Consider the following 24,325-nt stretch of genomic DNA (forward strand, 5'->3'; position numbering starts at 1 on the left):
AAAAATGAAATAAATACAAAAGTTTTTCCTAAAATGGTCCCTCGACTATTTCTTAGTGTATATTAGGTGCACAATGGTAAACGAACGAAAATGACCTCTATTTTAACACTGAGTAGACGGAATACATAACGCAAGATTGAATTGGGTGAGTTTTTGAAAGTCGGGTCACATTTGGTACAATTGAAAGTCAAAATGCAAAATTGAGAATAAACAATAGTCGATGGACCATTTTAGGAAAAAAATCTCTACATTATAACCCTTGTATTCAAACATGTCATACAACATAATTAATGATCATCATTTAATCAAAGATAGTGTGGATTTTTATTGATAATATCAAAATTGCATATATAATTAACACATGATATGGTATATGTTTATGGCAAATTATACCATGGAATCATAGATCTATGCCTATCTTACATTGTGGACTCTGATCCAAAAATAACATTAAGATTTTGTACTTGCAGTTAACATATTCTATACTTGTAGTTAATCATTTATGTACTTGTAAACAAATTGAAGACATCACATAATAATTACAAATACATAATATGATAACTACAGACACATTAAATGTTAACTGCAAGTACAAAATATGTTACATATAACATGTGGACGTGTCTGCAATTAATATATTTTGTACTTATAGTTAATAATTTATATATATATATATATATATATATATATATATATATATATATATATATATATATATATATATATATAATCATCGTGTTATGTGTCTATAATTACTATTTTATATGCATTCAATTTATTTACATATACAAAAATTATTAACAGCAACTATAGAATGTTTTAAAAGAGGCTGCGTTGCCAAAACACAATTCAAGTAACTTAGGGTCAGGTGCGATAAAGCTAGACAGCTAGTCCATAAGAACTTTGAGGTTCAAAAGTTCCATCAAAGCTCTCCGGATATCGTCATCTACACTTCTCAACTGTTATACCAAGGACCACGGTCCATTATTACATTGTAAACCCTAATTCAAAAATAATGTGTCTGTAATTAATATATTATGTACCTACAATTAATCGTTTGTGTTTATAAATAAATTAAAAACACATAACATATTAACTATAAAGACATTATTATGTATTTATAATTAACATATTCTATATAAACAGTTTTTGTATTTGTAATTACCATTTGATGTGTATGTAGTCAACATGGATACAAAACAAACACATAATCTGAATGTTATTTTGAGCCATGATCCATAAACCATAATACATGATTGACCCTAATCGGTGGTATAATTTGCCTACACTTGTCAACCCCAACTCTCCTCTACTAGGAAATCATATTTAGGAACATTCCCAGTGGAATATAATAGGAGACAAAATAAATATATTGCAAGGAATGGAAACGGGAGCAAATTTAGCCCCAACAGTTCCATCAATAGACCAATCAGCCAGCCAAGAATCCCAGCATTATCAAAGTTAAAACAATACCATTCATCAATGTTGCAAAACACGCTAGGCGTCCCCTAGGCGCCGATTTTAAAAAAAAAAAAAATTTTTTTTAATTAAAAAAAATTTTAAAATTAAAAATTTTTAAAATTTAGTACTAAACATAAAGTTTTCATAGTTATTTCTTAGAAACTATTTACAAAAGTGGTTGTAAAATTGTTCAAAAGATTGTTTAAACCATCTAAATACATAAAAAACTAAAATTAAGAGCTAAAGAAGCATTTTTTTGAGAAATTAGTGGACCAAACCGCCTTTAGCAGTTTGCATTGTATAGATCTCAAAAAAATACGCGATTTGAAAAAAAATTGTCCAAATCGGACAACCGAGTCAAAAGTTATACCTTCCGAAACTTTTCCGACATTTTCCAAAAAAAAAAAAAAAAATCGAACCGGCCGGCCGCGTAGGAGGCCGCCAAGGCCATTCCTCGCAGCGGCCTCCTACCGCCTAGCGCCTAGGCGCGATTTTTGCAACCATGCCATCCATGCACACACTATATGTTATACAACTACTAAATTGGGTAACTCACATTTATACAATGGTGAACTCTACAACAGCTTATTTTTCTTTACCACCCTAACAAGGTCGACTATTTTCCCCCACTCCAAACATACAATCAACTTCATAGCAGTGTTTCTCAAACTACACCTACCTCTAGGTTACCCGGTGGCAGTTGGAGCTTTATAAAATTTCGGAAAAGTGCTGCTAGTTGATCCTCTAGTTCTGAATGAGTGAACCACACTAGTATTATTAAGGGATCCAAATAAGTGATGAACAATAGTAATTGTGATTCAAGATATTAATAACTAAAGAAAATATCGGCTCAATTGGATGGTCTTGCAACTTCATGCACATGCCTCATTTGATCACGTGTTAGAAGCATGCCACATTTTTTGTATTTATAAGGGGAACTCTTTTTGGAGAACATCAAGGTTCCGTGAATCGCAAGCTTCAATCATATCATTTCGTGATGCACAGCTGAAAATGGAAGCCAGTATAAGTTACAATTCAATAGCCTGTCTGGTAGTTATGCGTTCATTAGGAAACAAACCTCAAAGAAATTCTCAAATATTGCCATGCATTATCTGCCTTTGGATTCATTCCTAATGCACGGACATAATAACGAATAGAGTCCTCGTACATACCCTGAAATTAGAAATGGTATGGCATGCCAAAGGGATTAGTCATTTCATGTATGTCGGGAAGTTTTAACTCTTAGAAGCAAGCATAATGAACTACCTGGTTGGCATAACTGATACCCATGTTTGCCCATGCACGCACATAATTCGGTTTCAAATCTAGTGCCTGAAAACAAGAGATCAGAGATATAATGAGCAACGCTCAAAGCATGTACATTTCTTTATATGCATATTCTTTATGGGTACACCAAATCACAACTCATTAAGCATGACTGCACATTGATAGTACTTTCTGCATATATTTGTATAGTTGTATGCCAGTAATTCAAGTCCAAATCAAATGCAATTAGTACATGTGAGGGTGGGGAAGTTCCAAAATAGGTTAGCAGGAGTTTACCTGCTGATAGGCCAATATTGCATCAGCACTCTGAACACTGTTAGCCTGTGTAGCGCCAAGCTTATTCCAGAGTGAGTAGTCTCGTGGCTTGAGTTTCAAAGCAATTTTAAATGATTCAATAGCTTTATCATACTCCCTTGATAAGTTGTATAATACTCCCAGTACTATGTGTACATCAGCGTCATCAGGTGCCATTTGAGCAGCATCATTAAATAATCTAGCAACCTGTATGTTCCACACAATCAAAGCCAGAATGTGGTGAAAGTTAAACATAGGTACATACATTCTTTGATAATTTAAACAATGGACCTTACATCTGCATAATATAGGGACTCAGGTTGATCTGCAGGGGCAATACTTCCATACTTAGGGTGATGGCGTAACCAACTGTACAAATACTTCAATGCAGCTGCTTGTTCCAGTTCTGATCATTTTATGAACACGAAGTTACTAAATTTTCTCTATTTTGATCATTCCTAGGAACAATGGGAATATAAATATCTCTGTTGCTCATTCATATTTTTGTTATCTTGACTTCATATAACAACTCACCATTTGTGTGGCTCACCCCAAGGGCAAGGAGGACTTCCAAGTTCGTTGAATCAGCCTCATGTGCACGCATCATGGCTGCAATAGCCTGTGACAAGATGATTAACCATAAGAATACAAAATCTGATTGTATCAATAAAAGCTTGTATTTAAGCTGTCTGCAAAAATGTTTATTTATGGAATTGTATGTTATTATTTAAAGTTCACACTGTGTGTGTATCACAACATTATCCTGATTCTTTGTAGGACTCCGACAAAGTGACAAAATGGAATTCAAGAAGGAAGAAATAATCACAAATTCCTTTCAAAAAAAATAATAATAATAATCACAAATTCCTATAGCATTATTTCCTTTCACAAGCTGGCAAATAGAAAACTGAAGCCACTACAGGGAAAAGGCAGACGATTTTAGACTAAATAATAGGGTATAGAATTCAATGAATGCATTCAAGACCTAATATTAACCTGTTGATCATCATCATTTTCTGCATGTGCTATACCCAGTAATCTCCAACCCTCAGCATTCTCAGGGTTCTTTAAGACTTCAGCCTCTAAAGCAAGAACTGCTTCACTTAAAAGCCCCTTGCGAAATAGTTCTTGTCCTTCTTTTAGAGGATTAGGATGGCCAACATACGGGTTTAAATCAGAAAACTCATAAATCCCCCTTGACGTTTCTGATCGTTGCTTCAATGCAGATTGCTCATTCAAGTACCTGTCCAAAAATAACAGCTGCAATCAGAAAGGAATCTGTCTAAATCAAAGTTTACCATGAGAGCAAGAACGGGAGGGGGAGAGGGACACTGGCAACATAGAAGAGAATGGAAAACCAACAAAATAAAATAGTACAAGGTGTCAAGGGACATGCCAATTTAAGAACTCTTATGAGATGTCGATGGAGCAATACAAGCAATATAGTTTACCCGACTAGATTGGGGTTAATACTTACTAGGCTAGTTAACTGGATTTTATGAATGGGATGCCAAGAAATCTAAAAAATGAAGCCTGGTAACCTAGAATACTCCCAATTGCTATACAGAACATGGAGAAAAAGATCAACCACACCACGCAACCTGGAACATCACCCAATAGCTCTATGGAGTATAAAGAAGAGTCCACAGAGCTAAACCCAACTAGTGAGGGATTAAGGTTTAGTTGAGTTTAGACCTTTATTAATGAGATGTCAAGAAATCAAAATATGAAACCAAAAAACCTAGAACAACCCCCAATTGCTCCATAGAAGAATACAAGAAAAGCCTTGATATTACTTTTCAAAAACACTCACTCATCATAAGCATCAGCCCAGTTATCAGCAGAAGTTTCACCCAAAGCTCCTTCAGCAACCTGACGACCAAATTCATCAGCCCAGTCATCGACATTCAACTTAGAAAATTCATTAACCCATTCATCATTCACTGATCCATGTTGCCCTTGCTCAGCAGCGAACTCATTTGCCCACCCATTTGGTCCATGAGAAAGCTGAAACCAACATACAGATAAGTTTCAAGTTGTATGAAGACCTACTTTGTCATATAAAGAACTGCAAGCAATGCAATTTATATTTTTAACAAAACAAAATGAGAACCCAGTAATTATTTTACACTACTAATCAACCTAACAAAATGGATAAGGCTAGAAATTTATATACTGTAAACAACTATGAGGTTAGTTAAAAACTATGAAATGATAATTGCATGAATAAATCCTGGCCCCAGATAACAATGAGCAAATGAAGCAAATAAGCACCCATTTTAAAAGCCTGAAGATCAATTCTGAAAATAAGAGAAACCTCTAAACAACACAATGCAGGCCATTTACATCCAAATATAGGTGGGTTCAACAGCAAGCTTTACAATCAGTATGTGTAGAGAACCATCTACAGTGCAGATATTATCCTGAAAACCTTATCTAATTCTAACAAACCCACAATTGCAGCACACCTTTTAACTTTACATGATAAAATCAAAGTCGTCTAAGATTATGAAAGAAACAATTAAAAACTCAAAAAATATTTTATGCTTACCCCCTCACGCTCATACTGATCTGCCCATGTTTGAACTCCACTATATTGTTCTTCGTATTCGGCGGCCCAATCCCCAGGTGCAGATACAGCTGGTTTAATTTGGTTGTCCTCAATGGTAATTTCACCACGGCTCATCTTTGAAACAAATTGGAGAAACCTTGAATTCTATATGAACCAAAATATAAAATATTTTAGGAGGAAGAAATTCGAACAATGGAAGGAGCAGATGAAACCATGACGTCTTATTTGTCCCTTATCACACAATTCATTGCTAGGAGACAGCTTTATTTATGCAAGCTACAAGTTTTACAATATGCACACCAAACATTAGCCCCCACCAAAACGACATCATGTCCCCAAATTCTCATCTATCCCTCAAATTTAAATGAATAGGATCAAATCTATCAAATGTCCAAGCTCTAACAAGTAATCAGAACAAATTATGCAGCTGATTGCTATCACCATGTCCAAAAAATGGGGGGGGGGATTGTGTGTGGAAATATCCAACTCAAAGAATCAAACACATTACCAACACTTGCATTCAACAACAGGCATTATCAATAAGAATATTTTGTTTTATTCATTTCCCAATAATTGGAGGGTACAGTAACTAGGAAGGTTACATGTAGCAAAAAGAACTTAGACAATTTATGCTACTACCATAAATGCAGAACAATGTTATAAGCGACGCATCTTAAGAACCTGGAATTTGGGGTCACTGTTTTGAGCTAATGTGTGAGCTAGCATGCGTGTTTGCTCCATTGCTGCTAAGCTAGGAATATTTGCACCTCTCATTTGATCAATCATTCCAAGCTGGGAATGCTCCTGCAGAGATTACATTAACAGTGTAACCCAATTCATTGTGTAAACTAAAGATTACATTCATTGTGTAAACTTTCTGAAAAGCTCAATTCAGAAGATATGTGATTGTGCCTCATACTAATACCAGTGTAAATTATTCATTGGTTTGTGTTCTTTGATATCAATAACCAACACTTTTAGGTTAAAACCTTTTAAACAGACATAGCTTCTCAGTCACACCTAAATCAATAGGGTTGACTGAAGACCAAATTACAAATAGTAAACCACACCATTATACCACAATTGATAATACTTCCTTACATGCTCAAATTCAGAAGCCCACCCATTAACACCATTTTGTTGCTCAAAAGATCGAACCCAAGCATTGGTGTCTGGATTCATGTGATGTTGCCCAAACTCGGCAGCCCAGCTATCCGCGACTTGAGGCATGGTTTTAATACCCTGTGACTCATTCCAATAATCCTCCAGCTCCGGCAATCTTCCAGGCACAGGGCCCCTTGCCCTAATATCAGCATCGATATCTAGAGAACACAACAGTGCATTAACCTGAGAAATAATAAACATCAACATGCTTGTCAATATAGAGAGAGAAATAATGCAAGTAAAAATACATGTAAATTTAGGTAAAAGAATAAAACATCATCTAAAATAGATCATACCAAAAGGATTTCAAACCAAAGTTTTTACGGTGAAAAGGCATAGCTTTGCTTTAAAGCGAAAGCGCAAAGCGGCAAAAAATCAAATCTACTTATAGAAACATATTTGAGATTGAGTAATTAAATATTTAATTATATTACTAACAAAAAGTTAAAAACTTACAATTATTTAATATTATTGCTATTCGTTAATAGCTAACACTTATTAAATATTAAGTATTTGTTTAATATTAAGTTATTACAAAAATCAATTAATTGATATTATAAATAATTATCACTTAACAAACAATAAATGCAATTATTTACACACCCACACAGCATATCTGTTAATAATATATACTCCGTAATAAATAGGAGTGCTAGTCATTTAGGATTTCCCATCCAGAGAAAGAGAGAGAAATAGATATATATAAATCTTGGTGGTTGAGACAAGTGGGAATATAGGACAAAAACATATGGCCATACTCCCTTTCCTTCAAGCTGACGTTCTGTACTTGCATAGCAATGAAGTTGCTGGAGATTTTCAAATCCAATTCTTAAAATAAATAAATAAATAAAACCCTTAAAGAAGAGAGATCAAGAAGAAGATATGAAGAAGTTGAAGCACTGTTGCTGGAGAAGCCAAAAGTTTGTCAGGAGTGGGCAATGACAGGGCAGTTGAGTCACCGGAACTCCAGAAGCTGCTGGAGTCAGGAGAAGATGAATGTCTGGCTCATCTCTTCTAATTCTAACAAGAATTACTTTTATTTAAACCCTAGCTTTTTTGTTGACCGTTTGAACTCGCTTTTGCTGGAAAAGGGCACTTCACTCTCACTGTCACTCTGGTCAGAGGCAACCACTTCTTCATATAGTGCCAGTGTTATAAAAATCAACCTACGTGACCGACTAGGCACTAGAAGCCCATAGGTCGAAGGGAATAATGGGAAAATGGGCCAACTAGACGGCCATTATTATTATTTTTTAATTTTGTTTGTTTCATTTGTATGTGTTATAGTTAGAGTGTTATGTGTTTTTAGAGTATCATGTGCTATTAAACATTTACGGGGTATATTTTATGGGAAGAATACTTGTTAGAAGTCTAAAAAACAAGGATGCCACATGCAACAAAAAATAAAAAATTGTGCACCTAGGCGCTAGGCACCCATCAAACGCCCGCTCCTAGCAATTTTACAACATTGTATAGTGCCACTTCACCAGAGTAGAGTGATACTCCTTGGCAACCGCTTTTAATAACTTTGTTTCAAATAGTAAACTTTTGATTGTTCTGCAGTCTATGATACTTTTCATATTGCAAAACTATAATGCCAGTATGAAACAAAGAAATGTATCATCCTCTACGGATTGAAGGTATGTGGTATTGTGGTGTTATTAACTTATCTGAGTTATCTCATCTAATTCCATAAAATTTAAGACAGGTTGGTGATCACAGAAAAGGTTAAGACAAGATTATTTAACACCAGTGCTTTAATAAATGAAATGATGTCAATATGAACCCTATTATGTAGCTTGACAGGAATAGAAATCCAAACCTGAGCATTTATGAAGTCTTCATTTTTATCGGCAAAAAAATGCCGAGCCATGATAGTGCTACGATCCCTGATGCATTGTTTTTCACCTTGGGACAATCCTAATACTGGAAGTGAAGCAGGACGGAAAGGAATTCCACCATGGCTGCTATTAACAAATGAGTGCAAAAAGTTCGACAATACTCTTTGAGGTGGCCCTGCATGATTAACAAGCACAATTTACCCAACCACATTCAGAAAGAGTGTCAATTTGACCTATCCAGAGACTATTGCTAAACTTTGCAAAGCCAAGCATTATGTGAACTCATAGTAAAAAGATATTAAAACAATGCACAACGTTCATGCTTAAGGCAATAGATGCAGCGAGGGAGCCAGGACATTTTAGGTTTCCTTTTTGTTGAGGTCTTGAAAGTTCAACTATATTTTGTGACTTCTATTAGTTATGCCAGTTGCCACTTCATAGATTCTAGGGAGTCACTGGAAAACCATAAACAAGAATCAGGTAAAGGCTCTCCCACTTATCCCCAACTAAAGTTGGAATACCAAATAAATTTTAGAGCATAAAATGCACTGATGTTATGCTAAGAATGCCAAGATAGTTCCCCATTCCCTCCTGAAAAAAAACAAATGAACACACAAGCAAATAAATCAATGATGACAACAGAGCAAGTGATATGCTAGTGCACCATTCAACTCCGGTTGAAGTTGAGAGTTGTCCAAAGGAAAATTAGAGTGAGGAAGTTGAGGCCTTTGTATCCCATCCCATACATCTGCAAAGCTATTCTGATCAGCAGTGCGAAAGCCTTCAAGGAATTCTGATCCCTGAGAGTCAAATTAACAGTAACTCAACATATATATCCAAATGCAAATCTCCACCTAACTGTGTAGACCTAGAAAATTTGTCTTTATATTAACCTGCAGATTAGGTTGAAATGGATGATCAATCTCTGACCCCGGAAGAGTTGCAAGTGGCTCTTGGAATCCAACACCAAAGTTGCCATCAGATGGTGTAGACACTGATGTGGGGATCTCCTTCAATCTTTCCTGCTCAGCCAGATGAATCAATTTAATTTAATTTAATTCATATCCTTGAAATTTATGTTCCAATTTAAACATACCCTACAATTATACTCCAAATGCAGCACATTAAAGTAGGCAAAGATTATAAAACTCTGTTCACAACGGTGAGCACGGTATCCACGAATACAAAAGATTATAAAGGGATAGAAATCAGATCACTTATGATGCCTGAAGGATGCAAAAAACTACTTTCCTGACATAAACACAAGAGAATTTGAACATACAATATCCGCTCAGATGCAAACATAAGAAACTTATCATGAAAGTTAGATTTCGAGCGAAGTTTAACTAAATTAGCACTAAATTCAGCACAAACGTAGTAGAATTGATTGAATTTGGAATAATAAGTAGATATCCTGCTAAGTCAAGGCATAAAGAAGGGGGAAATAACAAGACCTGAGTCTTTGATGAAGAGCCGATAAGAGTGTTGGCAAGCGCCCCAAAGGGATTGGAGGAAGAAGAACCAGGCACGGCACAGGCTGCGCCACCAGTCACCAGGTCTCTCATCGCCATATTTTCTCAACTCAAAGCTCTCCTCTCCTATCTCCGTTCAAAATTTGATGTTTGAGCGCAGGTGAAGAGCGATGGCGGTTGGCTATAGCCTATAGTGATGGTGGTTGTCGATACCCGTAGCGATTTCCGGCTTGGGTTTGCTTGTTTTTTCCCCCTCTGGTGGCGAACCAACTCGTTTTATTTATTTATTTTATTTATACACCGTCCTTTGTAAAAAAAAAAAAAAAAAAAAATTAACTCATTTATCTCATTTTTCATTCTTTATTGTTTTCTATGTAGAGTATTAGAGAATATATATGATAGTTAGCGTATTTATATTTATTTATGATAGAATATTTGTGAGTATTAATTAGCATATATGGTGTCATTGGTGTGTGTTTATATATACACTAGTTTTTTACGCGCATTGCGCGATTGTGATAATGCCCAATATTTTTTGTAAATAAGTATTTTAAAGTATATTAAGGCAAGATTATATTGAAATTGTTCATGCATAAATAGTTAAAATGTTGAATTTGCGTATTTAAATTGGTAATTTTAAGTTTACAAATTACAAATGTAAGATAATATAGTCAAGATTGATTATAATAAGCAAATACCAATTTTAATCTCACGAGTATTAGCAAAATGACAATTTCAGTCCACATATTTAATTCCTACCAAAACTCATCCCACAACTATTGTTTTACTATCAAAGTTAATCACTCCGGTCACCGGAGATGTTAAAACATGCCGGATTTTTAAAAGAATAATGATACTTTTGTCCAGGGTTCCATTTGAACACTAATTAGGTTCCTAGGAATGGTATCACAAACACTACTATGGTCTTAGTTTTTGAACAATCTGTACAATCTGGACATACCATTAACAACACAGACCATTACAACACCAACACAAACACAAACCATTACAACCAATGTTCAAATGGACAAAAGTACCCTTATTCTTTTAAAAATCCGGCGTGTTTTAACATCTCTGGTGACCGGAGCGATTAACTTTGGTAGTAAAACAATAGTTATGGGATGAGTTTTAGTATGAATTAAACACGTGGACTAAATTTGTCATTTTATTAATACTCGTAGGACTAAAATTGAGATTTGCTCTGATTATAATTGTCAATAAAATAATTGTATGGGTATGGTTGAAACCAAATACGGGATATAAGGGAAAGCAAATAAAAATTAAAGCATAAAATATTAAATATATACTAATATTGTTTGAGAAAATTCCGACCGTAGGAGCGTTATGCTGTGAGCACGTGTCCACCTTGCAAGGTGGGCACGGTTCCATATCCATAATTTCTATAATGTAGATCCATAATTTCTATACTTTAGATTCATAATTTCTAAACCGTAGATTCATAATTTAAATACAGTATATTCATAATTTCTATACAGTAAATTCATAATTTCTATACTGCAGATTCATAATATTTGTACTGTAGATTCATAATTTTTGTAATGTAAATTCGTAATTTCTAAACTGTATAGTTATCAATTATGAACATATAGTTGTCTGATTTGTGAAAACAAAGTTCAACAATTGGAATATAAAGTATAAATTTTATGAATCTACAGTATAGAAATTATGGATCTACAGTATAGAAATTATGAATCTACAGTATAGAAATTATAGATATGGAACCATGCCCACCTTGCAAGGTGGGCACGTGCGCACGGCATAATTTGCCGAATTTGTGGTTAGAGTTCTATTAAGACTTTAATATTAGAATTAGATTAATGTTGTAGTTATAATTCTATATTAGACTTTAATATTAGAATTAGACTAACGGTGAATTAACAGTACTTAATGGAAAAGTTAACGGATCAAATAATTATATAATTAAGGATAAATTAGAAAATCTCAAGGAAAAATAAAAATCTGAACAATTTAAACTATTCATTTTATTTAATAATTTGACGGTCATTTTTTCTACCCATTGTTTTTAATTAAATAAATATTTGAAAGTATATATATCAATGCAAGATTATATATGAGAAGTTCAACATAAGTAATTTAATGTCTAATTTGTTTATTTGAATATGTAATTCATAGTATATGAATACAATGTAATATAGGAGATTCATTATAAATTATTACTAAATTTTTTTAAAATAGTAACCAAGTATTTTTGTTGCAAAGGGTTCTAATATATTTAATGAATGCGCATATATACAAGACCAATGAATGACTCAACGATACCAGTCCTTTAGGTGTTTTGCTCAGTGTTCATTTTATTCAACCATTATTATTGAATAAATTATTATGGATAAAGAAGTTCCTAATTTAAGGAATTAATTTAGATGTAGTAAAAATTAAAATTTTTAATTATAATGTAACCCAAATATATTGGACAATTGGTAAATATGATGTAATCCAAAGATCAAAATGCTAAAGAAAGTATTTTGGTTATTCAACAATTTGAAGCAATAATTTGTTCCAAACTACTGAAAATACAAACATTGCAATTTACAATATTTTCACTTAGCGTTTTTGAGAATGATTTCCCCAAAACACATCTATAGTTTTTAAAAAAAAATTACTATTAAAACAATTATTATTATTATTATACCCTTAGGTCATTTTAAATGTTAATTTAAACAACTAATTTTTTCAAATATCTTTTTACCAACCATTGATATAATTCGCTGGTCAAATCCGCTAATGCTAAACGCTAACTGCTGATTGTCAAATAAGGACATTGCGATGTAGTTTCTCACTTCAATTTGTTGTGTGATTTGAATACTCTCTTTGTCAACAAATCCCTCAAGTAGTTAATATGATTGACTTTATTAATTTAATTTTTTAAAATTTTTTCATGGTATTAATAAAATACTTGGTAAATAAATATATAACATTATTTTGTATTATAACTTTGATATTTAATTAAAAAATAGTGCACGAAAAAAGATAATAAATAATGTAGTGAATATAATCAATTGATGAATTTGAATGTAAAGAATTTTTACATTGGAGAAAAATAAAGACAATATACTAATGAAATTATTTCTCTTAATTAATTTATTGATAATGAATAATTTTTTTTTAATAAAGACATTGCAGGGACAATGTAGCGAATATAATCAATTGATGAATTTAAATTTTGAATGTAAAGAATTTTAATATTGGAGAAAAATAAAGACAATATAAGTAATGAAATTATTCCTCTTATTTAATTTATTGATAATGAATAATTTTTTTTTGAATAAAGGCATTGTAGATACATAATTCTAAATTAAAGAAATGCATATGTATTATTTTTTGTTGTAGCTACTAAATTATTATTTAATTTAATAAGAGTAAAATATAGTACTAATTATGTCAACTTTGATTGGAATGAGGTTCGAACCTAAGACCTTTCTTATTGAAATCAATGAGTAAGTTAACGGTGAACTAACAGAAATTAACAGAAAAGATAATATTTAACGGAAAAGTTAACGGATAATCATATTCATTAAGGATAAATTAGGAAATCTCAAGAAAAAATTAAAATCTAATCAATCTGAGTCATTCATTTGATTAAAAAATTTGACCGCCATTTTTTCTACACATTATAGGCCTAACTCTCTTGGTCTCTTATTAGTATATATATATACTAGTTTTTTATGCGCATTGCGCGATTGGGATAATGCCCAATGTTTTTTTTTTTAAATAAGTACTTTAAAGTATATTAAGGCAAGATTATATTGAAATTGTTCATGCATAGATAATTGAAGGTTGAATTTGCGTATTTAAATAGGTAATTCTTCTCCCAAAGGTTGAGTCCCCTACCCCAAGGGCCCCCCACACTCTGACCCGACAGAGCATTGTAGGAAGTTGTAAATCACGGTGACTCAATGGTTCAGCAGACAGGACCAAATGCCGGTGCGAACAAGGAATCTGCCCACTTTGGACATAATTCCCGCACTGCCGCCGCCGAGGTTCAAACCTTGGTCTCTTCTCCCAAATACTGCCCACTAAACCATTGAGCTAAGCCCGTGCGGGTTAAATAGGTAATTCTAAGTTTACAAATGCAAGATAATATAGTCAAGATTGATTATAATTGTCAATAAAATAATTGTATAGGTATGGTTGAAACCAAATACGGGACATAAGGGAGAACAAATAAAAATTAGGGCATAAAATATTAAATATATACTAATATTGTTTGGGGAGATTTCGACATTAAGATTTGTGGTTAAGTTCTATTAAGACTTTAATATTAGAATTAGATTAATGGTGTAATTATAATTCTATATTAGACGTTAATATTAGAATTAGACTAACGGTGAATTAACGGTATTTAACAGAAAAGTTAAATGGATAATCATATAATTAAGGATAAATTAGAAAAATTTTAAAAAAAAATTAAAACCTGAACAATTTGAACCATTCATTTGATTTAATAATTTGGCGGTCATTTTTTCTACCCAATGTTAATAATTAAATAAATTTGTTGGTCAAATCCGCTAATATAATCCGCTAACTGCTGATTGTCAAACAAGGACATTGCAGGGTAGTTCTCACTTCAATTTGTTGTGTGATTTGAATACTCTCTTTGTCACAAAATCTCTCAAGTAGTTAATATGGTTGGCTTTATTAATTATATATTTTTTTAATTTTTTCATGGTATTAATAAAATACTTGGTAAATAAATATATAGCATTATTTTGTATTATAACTTTGATATTTAATTAGAAAAATAGTGCACAAAAAAAAGATAATAGACAATGTAGTGAATATAATCAATTGATGAATTTGAATGTAAAAATTTTTACATTTGAGAAAAATAAAGGCAATATAACTAATGAAAATATTTCTCTTAATTAATTTATTGATAATGAAAAATATTTTTTTTCACTAAATTAAGACATTGTAAGGACAATGTAGCGAATATAATCAATTAATAAATTTGATTATAAAGAATTTTTATATTGTAGAAAAATAAAGACAATATAACTAATACAATTATTTCTCTTATTTAATTTATTGATAATGAATAATTTTTTTTGAATAAAGGCATTGTGGACACATAATTCTAAATTAAAGAAATGCATATCTATAATTTTTTGTTGTAGCTACTAAATTATTATTTATATCTACTATATATATATATATATATATATATATATATATATATATATATATATATATATAAGAGCCCAAGAGAGTTAGGCCTATAATGGGTAGAAAAAATGGCGGTCACGGATTTTAATTAAATGAATGGCTCAGATTGATTAAAAGATTGATAAGATTTAAATTTTACACTAAAATTTCCTAAAATACTCACACACCGTTACTAATTCCGTTAAAATTTTAAGAATTGCCGTTAGTTCACCGTTAACTTACTCATTGATTTCAATATTAAAAAAAAAAAAAAAAAAAAGTCTTAGGTTCGAACCTCATCCCAATCAAAGTTGGCATAATTAGTACTCTAAATATAGAGTACTAATTATGCCAACCTTTAAATCTTATCAATCTGAGTCATTCATTTGATTAAAATTTGTGACCGCCATTTTTTCTACCCATTATAGGCCTAACTCTCTTGGTCTCTTATTAGTATAGTAGATATATAATAGATTATTAGTATAGTAGATATAGGAGGTAATATATATAGAAAGATATGCTAAGTTTATAGTTTTGTGGTTTTTTTTTTTTTTTTTGTAAAGCGCACACACACACACACACACACACACACACACACACACACACACACACACACACACACACACACACACACACACACACACACACACATATATATATATATATATATATATATATACATGTCGTTTTGGTAATGAATTAGCGAAACGGCTTTTATATAGCAGATTATTTAAAGTTACACCCGTATTCAATCCATGTACTTAGTGTGCGGATTTTCACTAAGTGGATCATATCACATCCACTTTAAGTGAATACGAATTGGATTGGATCAAATTTGGCGGATTGAAGCGGATTTGGCGAATCTTTGCTCACCCCTAGTGTGGATCACGGTCCACGCAATAATAATTAAGAACTCTTCTAAGTTCTAACCACTCACTTTTAGCTCTAAGCCTCTAACAATCCCAAGAGACTTTAACCAACTATTGACTTATTGACTTACTCAAACGCTTCCCCTCAAGCTGGAGCATATATATTGATCTGTTACAAATGTGCTCAATCCTATTTCTACCAAGTCCTTTTTTGAACAAAATCTGTCAATTGATGACCACTTTAAATATCAAAAAGAGATTAATCGTTGCTACACTTTCTCTCGCACAAAAGAGTAATACTCCCTAAATTTTAGTGCCTGTGACGAATTTTGATATGTTAATTTTTTTTTATGTGGGTACCAATACAAGTGTCTACATCAAAATTTAGTGTGTAGGAGTATATGTAGCATTTTTCCGCACAAAATGATAATCAACCTCATTATACTTGTTCCGCTCATGAAAACATGATTATTGAAAATATGTATTGCAACTTGGTTATTACACCAAAGCTTTATCGGCACACTTACCCTCCTACCAATTTCTTCTAAAAAATTGTGTATCCAAGCCACCTCACACAAAAAAAAAAAAAAAAAAAAAAAAAAAAATCATGAAAATTAGATAACCTAAGAAATCCAAAGAATCACATACTCTCATTCTCTTAAATATCATATTATTGTTATTTGAGATAACTGAACCAAATGCTCCCTAAGAGTTCCATTGACTTTTGACATAATAAAAAAAGCTAATATAGATGTTTAGTAAATAACTTTTGAAATCAACTTCTGAAGCAAACAACTGAGGGGGAAACTACGTACTACTGTTACCTGTAGTATTTTTTTCATTGTTCTATTAAATTTCAGTTACTACTGTTAACGTAATTTACATGTACAAAATGTAATATATTACACTCGAATGGAACTAGAGACAAAACCCTCATCACGGGTTTAAGCAAAATACTCCCATGTGCCAAGAGGGGAGCCTATTACTACACTTGTAGCACCAAAAAAAAAGGACAATTCTATAGGATTTCTCATCAATGAATAAGATGATTGCTCTATACCAAGCGAAGCGGAAACCAGAAGGCTTTTTAAGTATGTTTTCTGTGAATCAAAACACCCTTTGTGCAGTCAATGGCCAATTGGAACTATCTGATTTGAATTGTCTCCTCTTGCCTGCTGATAGGCTGACTTGTGCCAATTAACCTCTTTTCTGCAGTTGTGTCAAAAAGTCGTCAATATTTTACTTCAAGAACAAAAGCGGGGAACTGCATTATCTCTAGAAAGAACAATTCTATAATATAAGTAGAGGCACCTGATAGAATCCCAAATCGAACCATAATTCAAAATAGCAATGGCTCTACGTTTTCTTTCTTTTTGGGCGTCTCTACCACGCTTAACAATCGGCAACTGTTTAATTCCTTTAGCCTCCATTAGTTGCTTTGCCATTGCCAATTCGGTATCTGGATAACAAGTTAAGAGTCCGCATTCTCTTCCAAGGTAGCTTATTCCTCTTGTGCATATGGAGGAGACAAGACATGTATTTTCCTGCAAAGGCGTGTAGGATTAATTGAACTGCAAAGAGAAAATATTCTTATTGATTGCTACAGCAGACAATACATACATCTGTATGTAAAAATTCCATGTTGGGAGAATCCCCAGAGTTCTTAAATAAACTTCGCTTGATGTCTCCATATGTTAGAATTCCTTCAAGATAACCTTCACTGTCAACCACAAGAGCACAATGCTGTTGGCCATCATGCATGCATTTCAATGCTTCTTTCACGGTTTGGTTCAAGGTAAGCTTCAAATAATCATTAGACATGGCATGGGAAACCTGAAATCACACAGAACGTAAGGGGAACAAACATAGAAAAAAGAATTCTTCAAGAAATAGTTGTGAAGTCCAAGTACTTGAATTCATCTTACAAAAAGCTCCAAATGAGAAAGGTAAAAACCTATACCTTCAGATTTTCAAGAACAAAGTCTTCATCAATTGTTTCATGATTATTCGGATTTCCAATAATTGATAGTTCCAAGTCATTTCTCCCTCCAGCTTTCGGCCAACTTCCATCATTTTCATCTTCATCATGTGAAAGAATAGAATAACCTCTGGATGACTTTTTTGCATCAGATGTTTCTGTATCCTTATGCTGGTTTGTAACTGATGGCACCCATATTGCCAACCCAACAGCCCCCTGTTTACAGTATTTGAAACAATCAAAACCCAAGTCTGAGAATTTAATACACATCAGATGAAAAGTAACTAGTGTTGGATCTACAATAATGACATAAGTTTCAGACTGGACAAGTGATGCCCAAAGCAAGTTTCCAGGTGAACTACACAGTTAAGAATCAAGCAAGATTCAAAAGACTTTTGTTTTTAGTTCTACAGATATAGTGTCATTTCCTCCTAGATAAATCTAGTTAATGAAATTCTGAATTTAGTTTGAATACTATACATAAAAAAATATTTAAAACTAGTTTCATTGAATTTCATTTAAAAACTGAAAAGTGAGATTAAAGCTTCTTTTTTTTTTTTTGGAAAACCAATAATACCCGATATCCATTTTGTGTTCAATATGAAAATGCTCTATTTTCATAAGATCTTCTTGGCTGTTATTCGATATGAACTTTTTAATTGTTCAATAGAAGTACATTTCAATGCTTTTTTCCCCAGAGTTTAGCCAATTTATCATGCAAGGTAAAAGGGAATAAAAGAATCACGTGTTTATTATCCTCTAAATGTAAGATTTCTTCCACCATACGTAAAAAGGGAATAAATAAATCAATAAAAATTTTAGAGGCTTCATGAAGTGCTTCTTTCAGAGTTAAACTTCCGTTTGTTCATATTTTGAGAAAAAGTATATAGTGTTTTACATTCCTATTCTACTACAAGAGATTTACAGAGTAAATCAGCATTAAGTTTAATCATGCAACAACTTTAAATGCTCAGCAGAAGACCAATTAGAGACTCAGATCCTGGGGAAACAAGACTAACCATAAGAGGAAGCAAAATTCTATAATCTTTTGTCAACTCAAACAATAGCAGAACTGAAGTTAAGGGCACCGAACAAACTGAAGCTAGAGTAGCAGCCATTCCCACCTGCATCATTCAAGCACTATAGAAGTGAATTTCTATTTCAGAATTGTTTGTACAGAAATAATAACTTGAGACCAATAATACTATAAGAATTGAATAGCAGCACCAGTGCATATGCCTGTGGCTGAGCAATAGCACCACTTCCTGGAATTGCATAATTAATCAACTCAACAGAAAAACCTCCAAAAACAGCACCTACTGCAGCACCAATCATTAAACTTGGGGCATAAAGACCCCCAACAAGGCCAGACCCTTTGCACAAAGCAGTAGCTATAACTTTTGCTGCTGATAATTGAGCTAGCAACCAGATACCAGGTGCAGATGCAGTCTTCCCAGTGTGAAGAATTTCATCAACATTAGTGAAACCCCAATAAAGTACTCCAGGATATTTGAGAGCAATTATTCCTGCTCCTAAACCTCCCAAAGCAGGGCAGACAACATCAGAAAGTCCAAATTTTTCCCTCAGGAACTTAAAACCCTTACTGAACCAGTCCACTAGACGAGTGAAAGCCACACTTACTACTCCACATAACATTCCCAAAATCAGATACAAAGGCAGCTCTGCACAGGAAGCACACTTACATTGAAGGAGTATTATTATTGAACATTAGGAGTTCTTAAACTCACATAAAATGCAAAGGAATCTGAAAGATAACATGTTTCAAGTCCACACACACCACACAACATAGAGGCATAGAGCTGAAGAGAACTACCATGTATATAGTGGGCAAGTTAAGTAATAGTTGGTTTAAGCATCAGAGAACTTAATTGTTGTTACCTACACTTAAGTATCATGCACATGTGCATTATGTGATATTTAACTTTGTTCAAAATACAGAACAAGAGAAAAATTAAGTGATCAAGAGATCTTAGAAACAGTCAATTGTTGAACTCATGATAGGCCATAGAAAATATTCAACCTTGACGTGAAAGTTGAGAATGGGCATCAATGCTAAATGACAATTTTTTATTACAGCACACTCATGACTCTGAGTCTTGGACACAAGTTTGAGGTACTCAAATCAAGGCCACTAAAAGCATACTAGTAGTTCAATACCCCAATTAATGAATTAATCATTTTAATTGGCACTATTACATTGAAAAAGCATACTTTGTTGTTTTATCCTAATTTTAGCATCCATAGAGAAACAGAATCTATCTTCTTTTTCTATCCTTTTGGGTTTATCAAATATGAATGAGTTAATATATCCCTAACTTCCTACCACGGTATGAGTATATAGGTTTTCATCAACAATATATAAAAACCAGATAAGATCAAATACCGGCAGCAGATTTCAAATCATACGTGGGCACTGTGAATGCCTGTTTCTCTCCCAGGACAGCATTTGATACAGTAGATGAAATAACAGATGCCAATATAATCATTGCAGTAGTAAATGGTGGAGAGTTTTCTGCTCGCAGTGGCCTTAAAACCGTTTCAATTGCGAAGAAACAGCCAGCAACTGCCGCATTGAAACCTGAAGCACAAGAATGACATAAGTGGATTATGAACAAGAGGTTGGATTTACCGCATCCACATGCAATGAACAAAATTAGGACAAGAAATCACTTTCCTGTCCTTCTTAATGTCCCTGGGAGTAATGTCTAAGATCAATAGCAAAAAACTTGAAAATAAAGTGCTCTTCCCAAAGAAGTTCATGATCAAGCCAAAAAAGACAACCTTCAGGAGCAAATGAATAATTCCAGTGAGACAAGCACAATACCTGAGGAAATACCAGCAGCTGCACCAGCAGCAACAAGAGCTATTCTCCTTTCCCGGTTGTTTTCCATGATCACAGAGCATCCATGGGCACAAGATTTCCCAATGTCTACACTGGGGCCTTCAGGACCTAAAGAACAACCAGTACCCAGAGTGATGGCAGCTTGAATGGCCTTAACTGTAGGGAAGATTCCAGCAAATAAATCAAATCCTTGCCCCCCCTGAGATGAACTGGAGGATTGCTTTATTTGACCCAATATCTCAACTAGACCATGCAGCACGCCAACAATAACTCCACCTAAGACTGGTATTAGAAGAATCCGATGCCATGTGTCTGCTAGTCTTTGCAAACGAAGCCAAGCAGCACCCTCATTAGGAGTACCAGCCCATGCCCATTCATGAATTACATGAACCTAAGACAAGTAATCTTCATTGTCATGAAATGTTCAAGAAGCAATCTAGAAAACAAATGATTTTGGATGCACTGTTAAATAACTACAGAACATGTTATATATCAATTTGCAGACACTAAATAAACAACCATAGTATGTAAAACTGTGATTGTGTTCATTTTATTTCAGAAAGCAGATATTATCTCTGGCACAATTCTCAGATCTCCCAACTTACCTGCAGAAGTTGAGGCATACTTGGATTTCAATTTGACAAGCAATCCAAAATTTAAAGTACATGTTCAAGTGGGGAGCAGCATCTCAGTGTTTGCAAATTATCCCCCACTTTGCATTGCACCATTTAGGTGTATGAAGTAAAATTCTAAGTCAAGTTTCAATACTTCCACCTTTAAAATGCAATTCTCGCATATCAATAGAACAACTTCTCTTTTGTCAAAAAAAAAAATAATAATAACACTTTCAAGAAAAATAGCAGCTATAAATCAACCAAATTTCTAGAACGCTAACGGAAAAGATGATGGTTTCACAATTGAGCACAGCTAAATCAAACAATAATCTAAATTCAGCAGAGAAAACAGTTTTAAAATTAAAATTAAAATTAAAATTATGAACTAACCCCGCGGTTAAACGCGGCAACACAAAGACCAGTAGCGAGGCCAAGGAGACATCCAAGGAGCAGTAAAGCCCACTCCGGCGGGGCGCTATCGCCAAGGACTTCGTCCCCAGCGACAACCCCGTGATCCGAAGGCAACGATGACACCAGAGACGATTGTTCCCCCCTATCGGACCGCTTTAAACTCGACAATCGGCGATCAGAGAATCCTCGGTCCAAGCGCTTCAAGAGATCTGAAATAGTCCTGTTCGGAGTCCTTGGCGACGACTGCGCCTCCAAATCTCCCCCTCCTTCAGACACCGACGAATTCGAACACTGCAAATGCAGCTTGTGATCGCTGTAATCGCCTCCTGACATGTCCTCTGGTTCTCACATCACCATTCCAAACATAAACCAATGATAGACGATAGATTCATAGATCCCCCGATTGAAGTTGAAGTCAATACTGAAAAAAACAAAAGGAGGACGGAGGAGGTTTTGGGAATATTTTCAGGCTATTTTCTTCATTTTTACAAGGTTTTTCTCTGTAGGAATCGTGTGTACGGTACGGTGCCTATAAATACTTGGCGTATACTTTTTTTTTTTTTTTTTTTTTTAATGTTCAATACAAAAGTATTTATTAGGGTGTGTTTGATTCATACATTTACATTCTAGTCAGCGGAGCTAGGAATTCTATTGTGTGGGGACGAAAAAGCAGAAATTGGTCCATAAATTTTTTCGAGTGAAAGCGAAACATGAACATATTCAAAACTTGCACCTTCATTATAACTAAACACGTGCTCTGCCAATTAATGTAACATTTATCTGTTTTTTTTATACTAATACTAAAACTTGTACTATATATACATATATACATACAAAAGTTATATATGTGGTGGGGGTGGGGGTAGGGGAGGGGGCAGTTGCCCCTGCCCCCTTTGGCTTCGTCCTGACACTAGTAATGGAAATCAAAATCATAATTATTGTTTTGTTGATAATTTTTTAAAATATAACTATGAGATTTGATTACCTCTTTAATTAAGAACCTTATTCTTTAATTAAAAAGGGGTTCCATCTTATATTGATAATTTGATTTTTAAGTTTGAATTTATGTTTTTAAAATTTTGTTCATATTAGTCATTTGGATGTTATTGTATTATGATCAATTGTCTTGATTTTTTATTTTTGCGTGTTTAAAATTTTCATTATCATTATAAGATCATACATAACTAAACATCAATAGACAATCATTTCAATTCCAGCTTACTATCAAACTCCTTACCAAATGTTTTTTTTCGAGCTAAATTAATTAAGAATAAACTTAATTCAAGAAAAAAAAACATGATAAAAAAAGGGAGATAAATTAAAGAGTCCAGATTGCTATATTTTTAAACGAATAAAAATAAGTAAAAATATTTGATTACATACTAATAAGTTCAATAATAAAATATAAAAATAATCATATATAAAAGGCATATAAGAAGAAGAAGATGATGACGACGACGATAATAATATCAATAAATATTTAAAAGAAAACAATATGTATAATTAACATCAAAACAATAAATATGTGAAGTATTTGTTTGTTAGTACAGCAAATCTATATCTATATATCTATATATATATATAAAAGTAAAATCCTCCTAACAAATTTTTCCCCCAAAACTTTTGTAGTAAAACTTATTTGGTAAGTAAATGTCAAATGGAAAATAAATAAATAAATAAATAAATAATGTTATTACCTTAAATAAATAAATTATTATACTTTCCCTTAAATAAATAAATTATTATACTTTCCTTTTGAATTAGTATTTTCTACCTATAAATACAATGGCTTCTTCAATCAAAGAATCTCAGACTCATCTCTCTGCTTTCTTTTTGTATGAATTTTATACATTTTTCTAACTATATTCTCACATACTTCAATATGTTTTGCAGTTTATATCATTTGGTATGAGTTTGAAGATACTTAAGGAGGCTCTGCTTCAACAAAAGGAAATTGAGGAGGAAGAGCATTTGTAACAGAACCCTATTGGTTTAGTTTTTATGGAAGATTGTAGAGATGCGATCGAGGATGATAAAGACGGTAATTTTGATAATTTTGTAAGATTTTCTGAAACTTAGAGTTAGTATGTTGACTTCGAGATTTGTACATGACATTCAAGTTTCTATGTTTTTTTTACCAAGCAGAGTTCATTTTACAGCATTTCACAGCATTTTTATATATATCATTTGAGTAGAGTGTTTGTTTAACCTATTAAAAATCTCGCTATATTTGATTTTTTCTAAATTTTTGTAAAACACAAAAATAATGATTATTTAAAAAGAAGAAATAAATAACAAATACAATTTCAGATTTT

At 33.1% G+C, this 24,325-nt stretch overlaps 2 protein-coding genes across 2 annotated transcripts; both read right to left on the reverse strand.

Annotated features, from left to right (window-relative positions):
- Positions 1-1,404: 1,404 nt before the first annotated feature.
- LOC109180068 (peroxisome biogenesis protein 5) lies at positions 1,405-10,370 on the reverse strand. The gene is made up of 16 exons (XM_019329568.1): positions 10,074-10,370; positions 9,513-9,641; positions 9,284-9,419; positions 8,601-8,794; positions 6,716-6,961; positions 6,296-6,418; positions 5,594-5,758; positions 4,856-5,049; positions 4,039-4,285; positions 3,577-3,661; positions 3,339-3,448; positions 3,025-3,249; positions 2,728-2,793; positions 2,540-2,634; positions 1,971-2,466; positions 1,405-1,476 (listed from the first exon to the last, which is right to left on the reverse strand). Exons 1-15 carry the CDS (start codon positions 10,188-10,190, stop codon positions 2,388-2,390), a joined length of 2,211 nt encoding a protein of 736 aa, XP_019185113.1. The 5' UTR covers positions 10,191-10,370; the 3' UTR covers positions 1,405-1,476; positions 1,971-2,387.
- Positions 10,371-16,929: 6,559 nt separating this feature from the next.
- LOC109180072 (chloride channel protein CLC-f) lies at positions 16,930-22,521 on the reverse strand. The gene is made up of 9 exons (XM_019329571.1): positions 21,990-22,521; positions 20,968-21,376; positions 20,527-20,721; positions 19,350-19,804; positions 19,142-19,246; positions 18,105-18,338; positions 17,765-17,977; positions 17,456-17,688; positions 16,930-17,353 (listed from the first exon to the last, which is right to left on the reverse strand). The coding sequence occupies exons 1-9, from the start codon at positions 22,341-22,343 to the stop codon at positions 17,272-17,274; spliced, it is 2,280 nt and encodes a 759-aa protein (XP_019185116.1). The 5' UTR covers positions 22,344-22,521; the 3' UTR covers positions 16,930-17,271.
- Between the last annotated feature and the right edge of the window lie 1,804 nt (positions 22,522-24,325).

The sequence above is a fragment of the Ipomoea nil genome, unplaced genomic scaffold, assembly GCF_001879475.1.
Source record: "Ipomoea nil cultivar Tokyo-kokei standard unplaced genomic scaffold, Asagao_1.1 scaffold0987, whole genome shotgun sequence".
Lineage (NCBI taxonomy): Eukaryota > Viridiplantae > Streptophyta > Magnoliopsida > Solanales > Convolvulaceae > Ipomoea > Ipomoea nil.

Excerpts from the sequence above, each read along its gene's own strand:
- LOC109180068 (XM_019329568.1), bottom strand. The coding sequence starts at position 10,190 with ATGGCGATGAGAGACCTGGTGACTGGTGGCGCAGCCTGTGCCGTGCCT. Across the intron at positions 9,420-9,512 it reads CATTTCAACCTAATCTGCAG|GGATCAGAATTCCTTGAAGG; the intron begins GTTAATATAAAG and ends TTTGACTCTCAG. Across the intron at positions 2,467-2,539 it reads TATTTGAGAATTTCTTTGAG|CTGTGCATCACGAAATGATA; the intron begins GTTTGTTTCCTA and ends TTCCATTTTCAG.
- LOC109180072 (XM_019329571.1), bottom strand. The coding sequence starts at position 22,343 with ATGTCAGGAGGCGATTACAGCGATCACAAGCTGCATTTGCAGTGTTCG. Across the intron at positions 20,722-20,967 it reads AGCTGCTGGTATTTCCTCAG|GTTTCAATGCGGCAGTTGCT; the intron begins GTATTGTGCTTG and ends CTTGTGCTTCAG. Across the intron at positions 17,978-18,104 it reads TTGTTCTTGAAAATCTGAAG|GTTTCCCATGCCATGTCTAA; the intron begins GTATAGGTTTTT and ends GTGTGATTTCAG.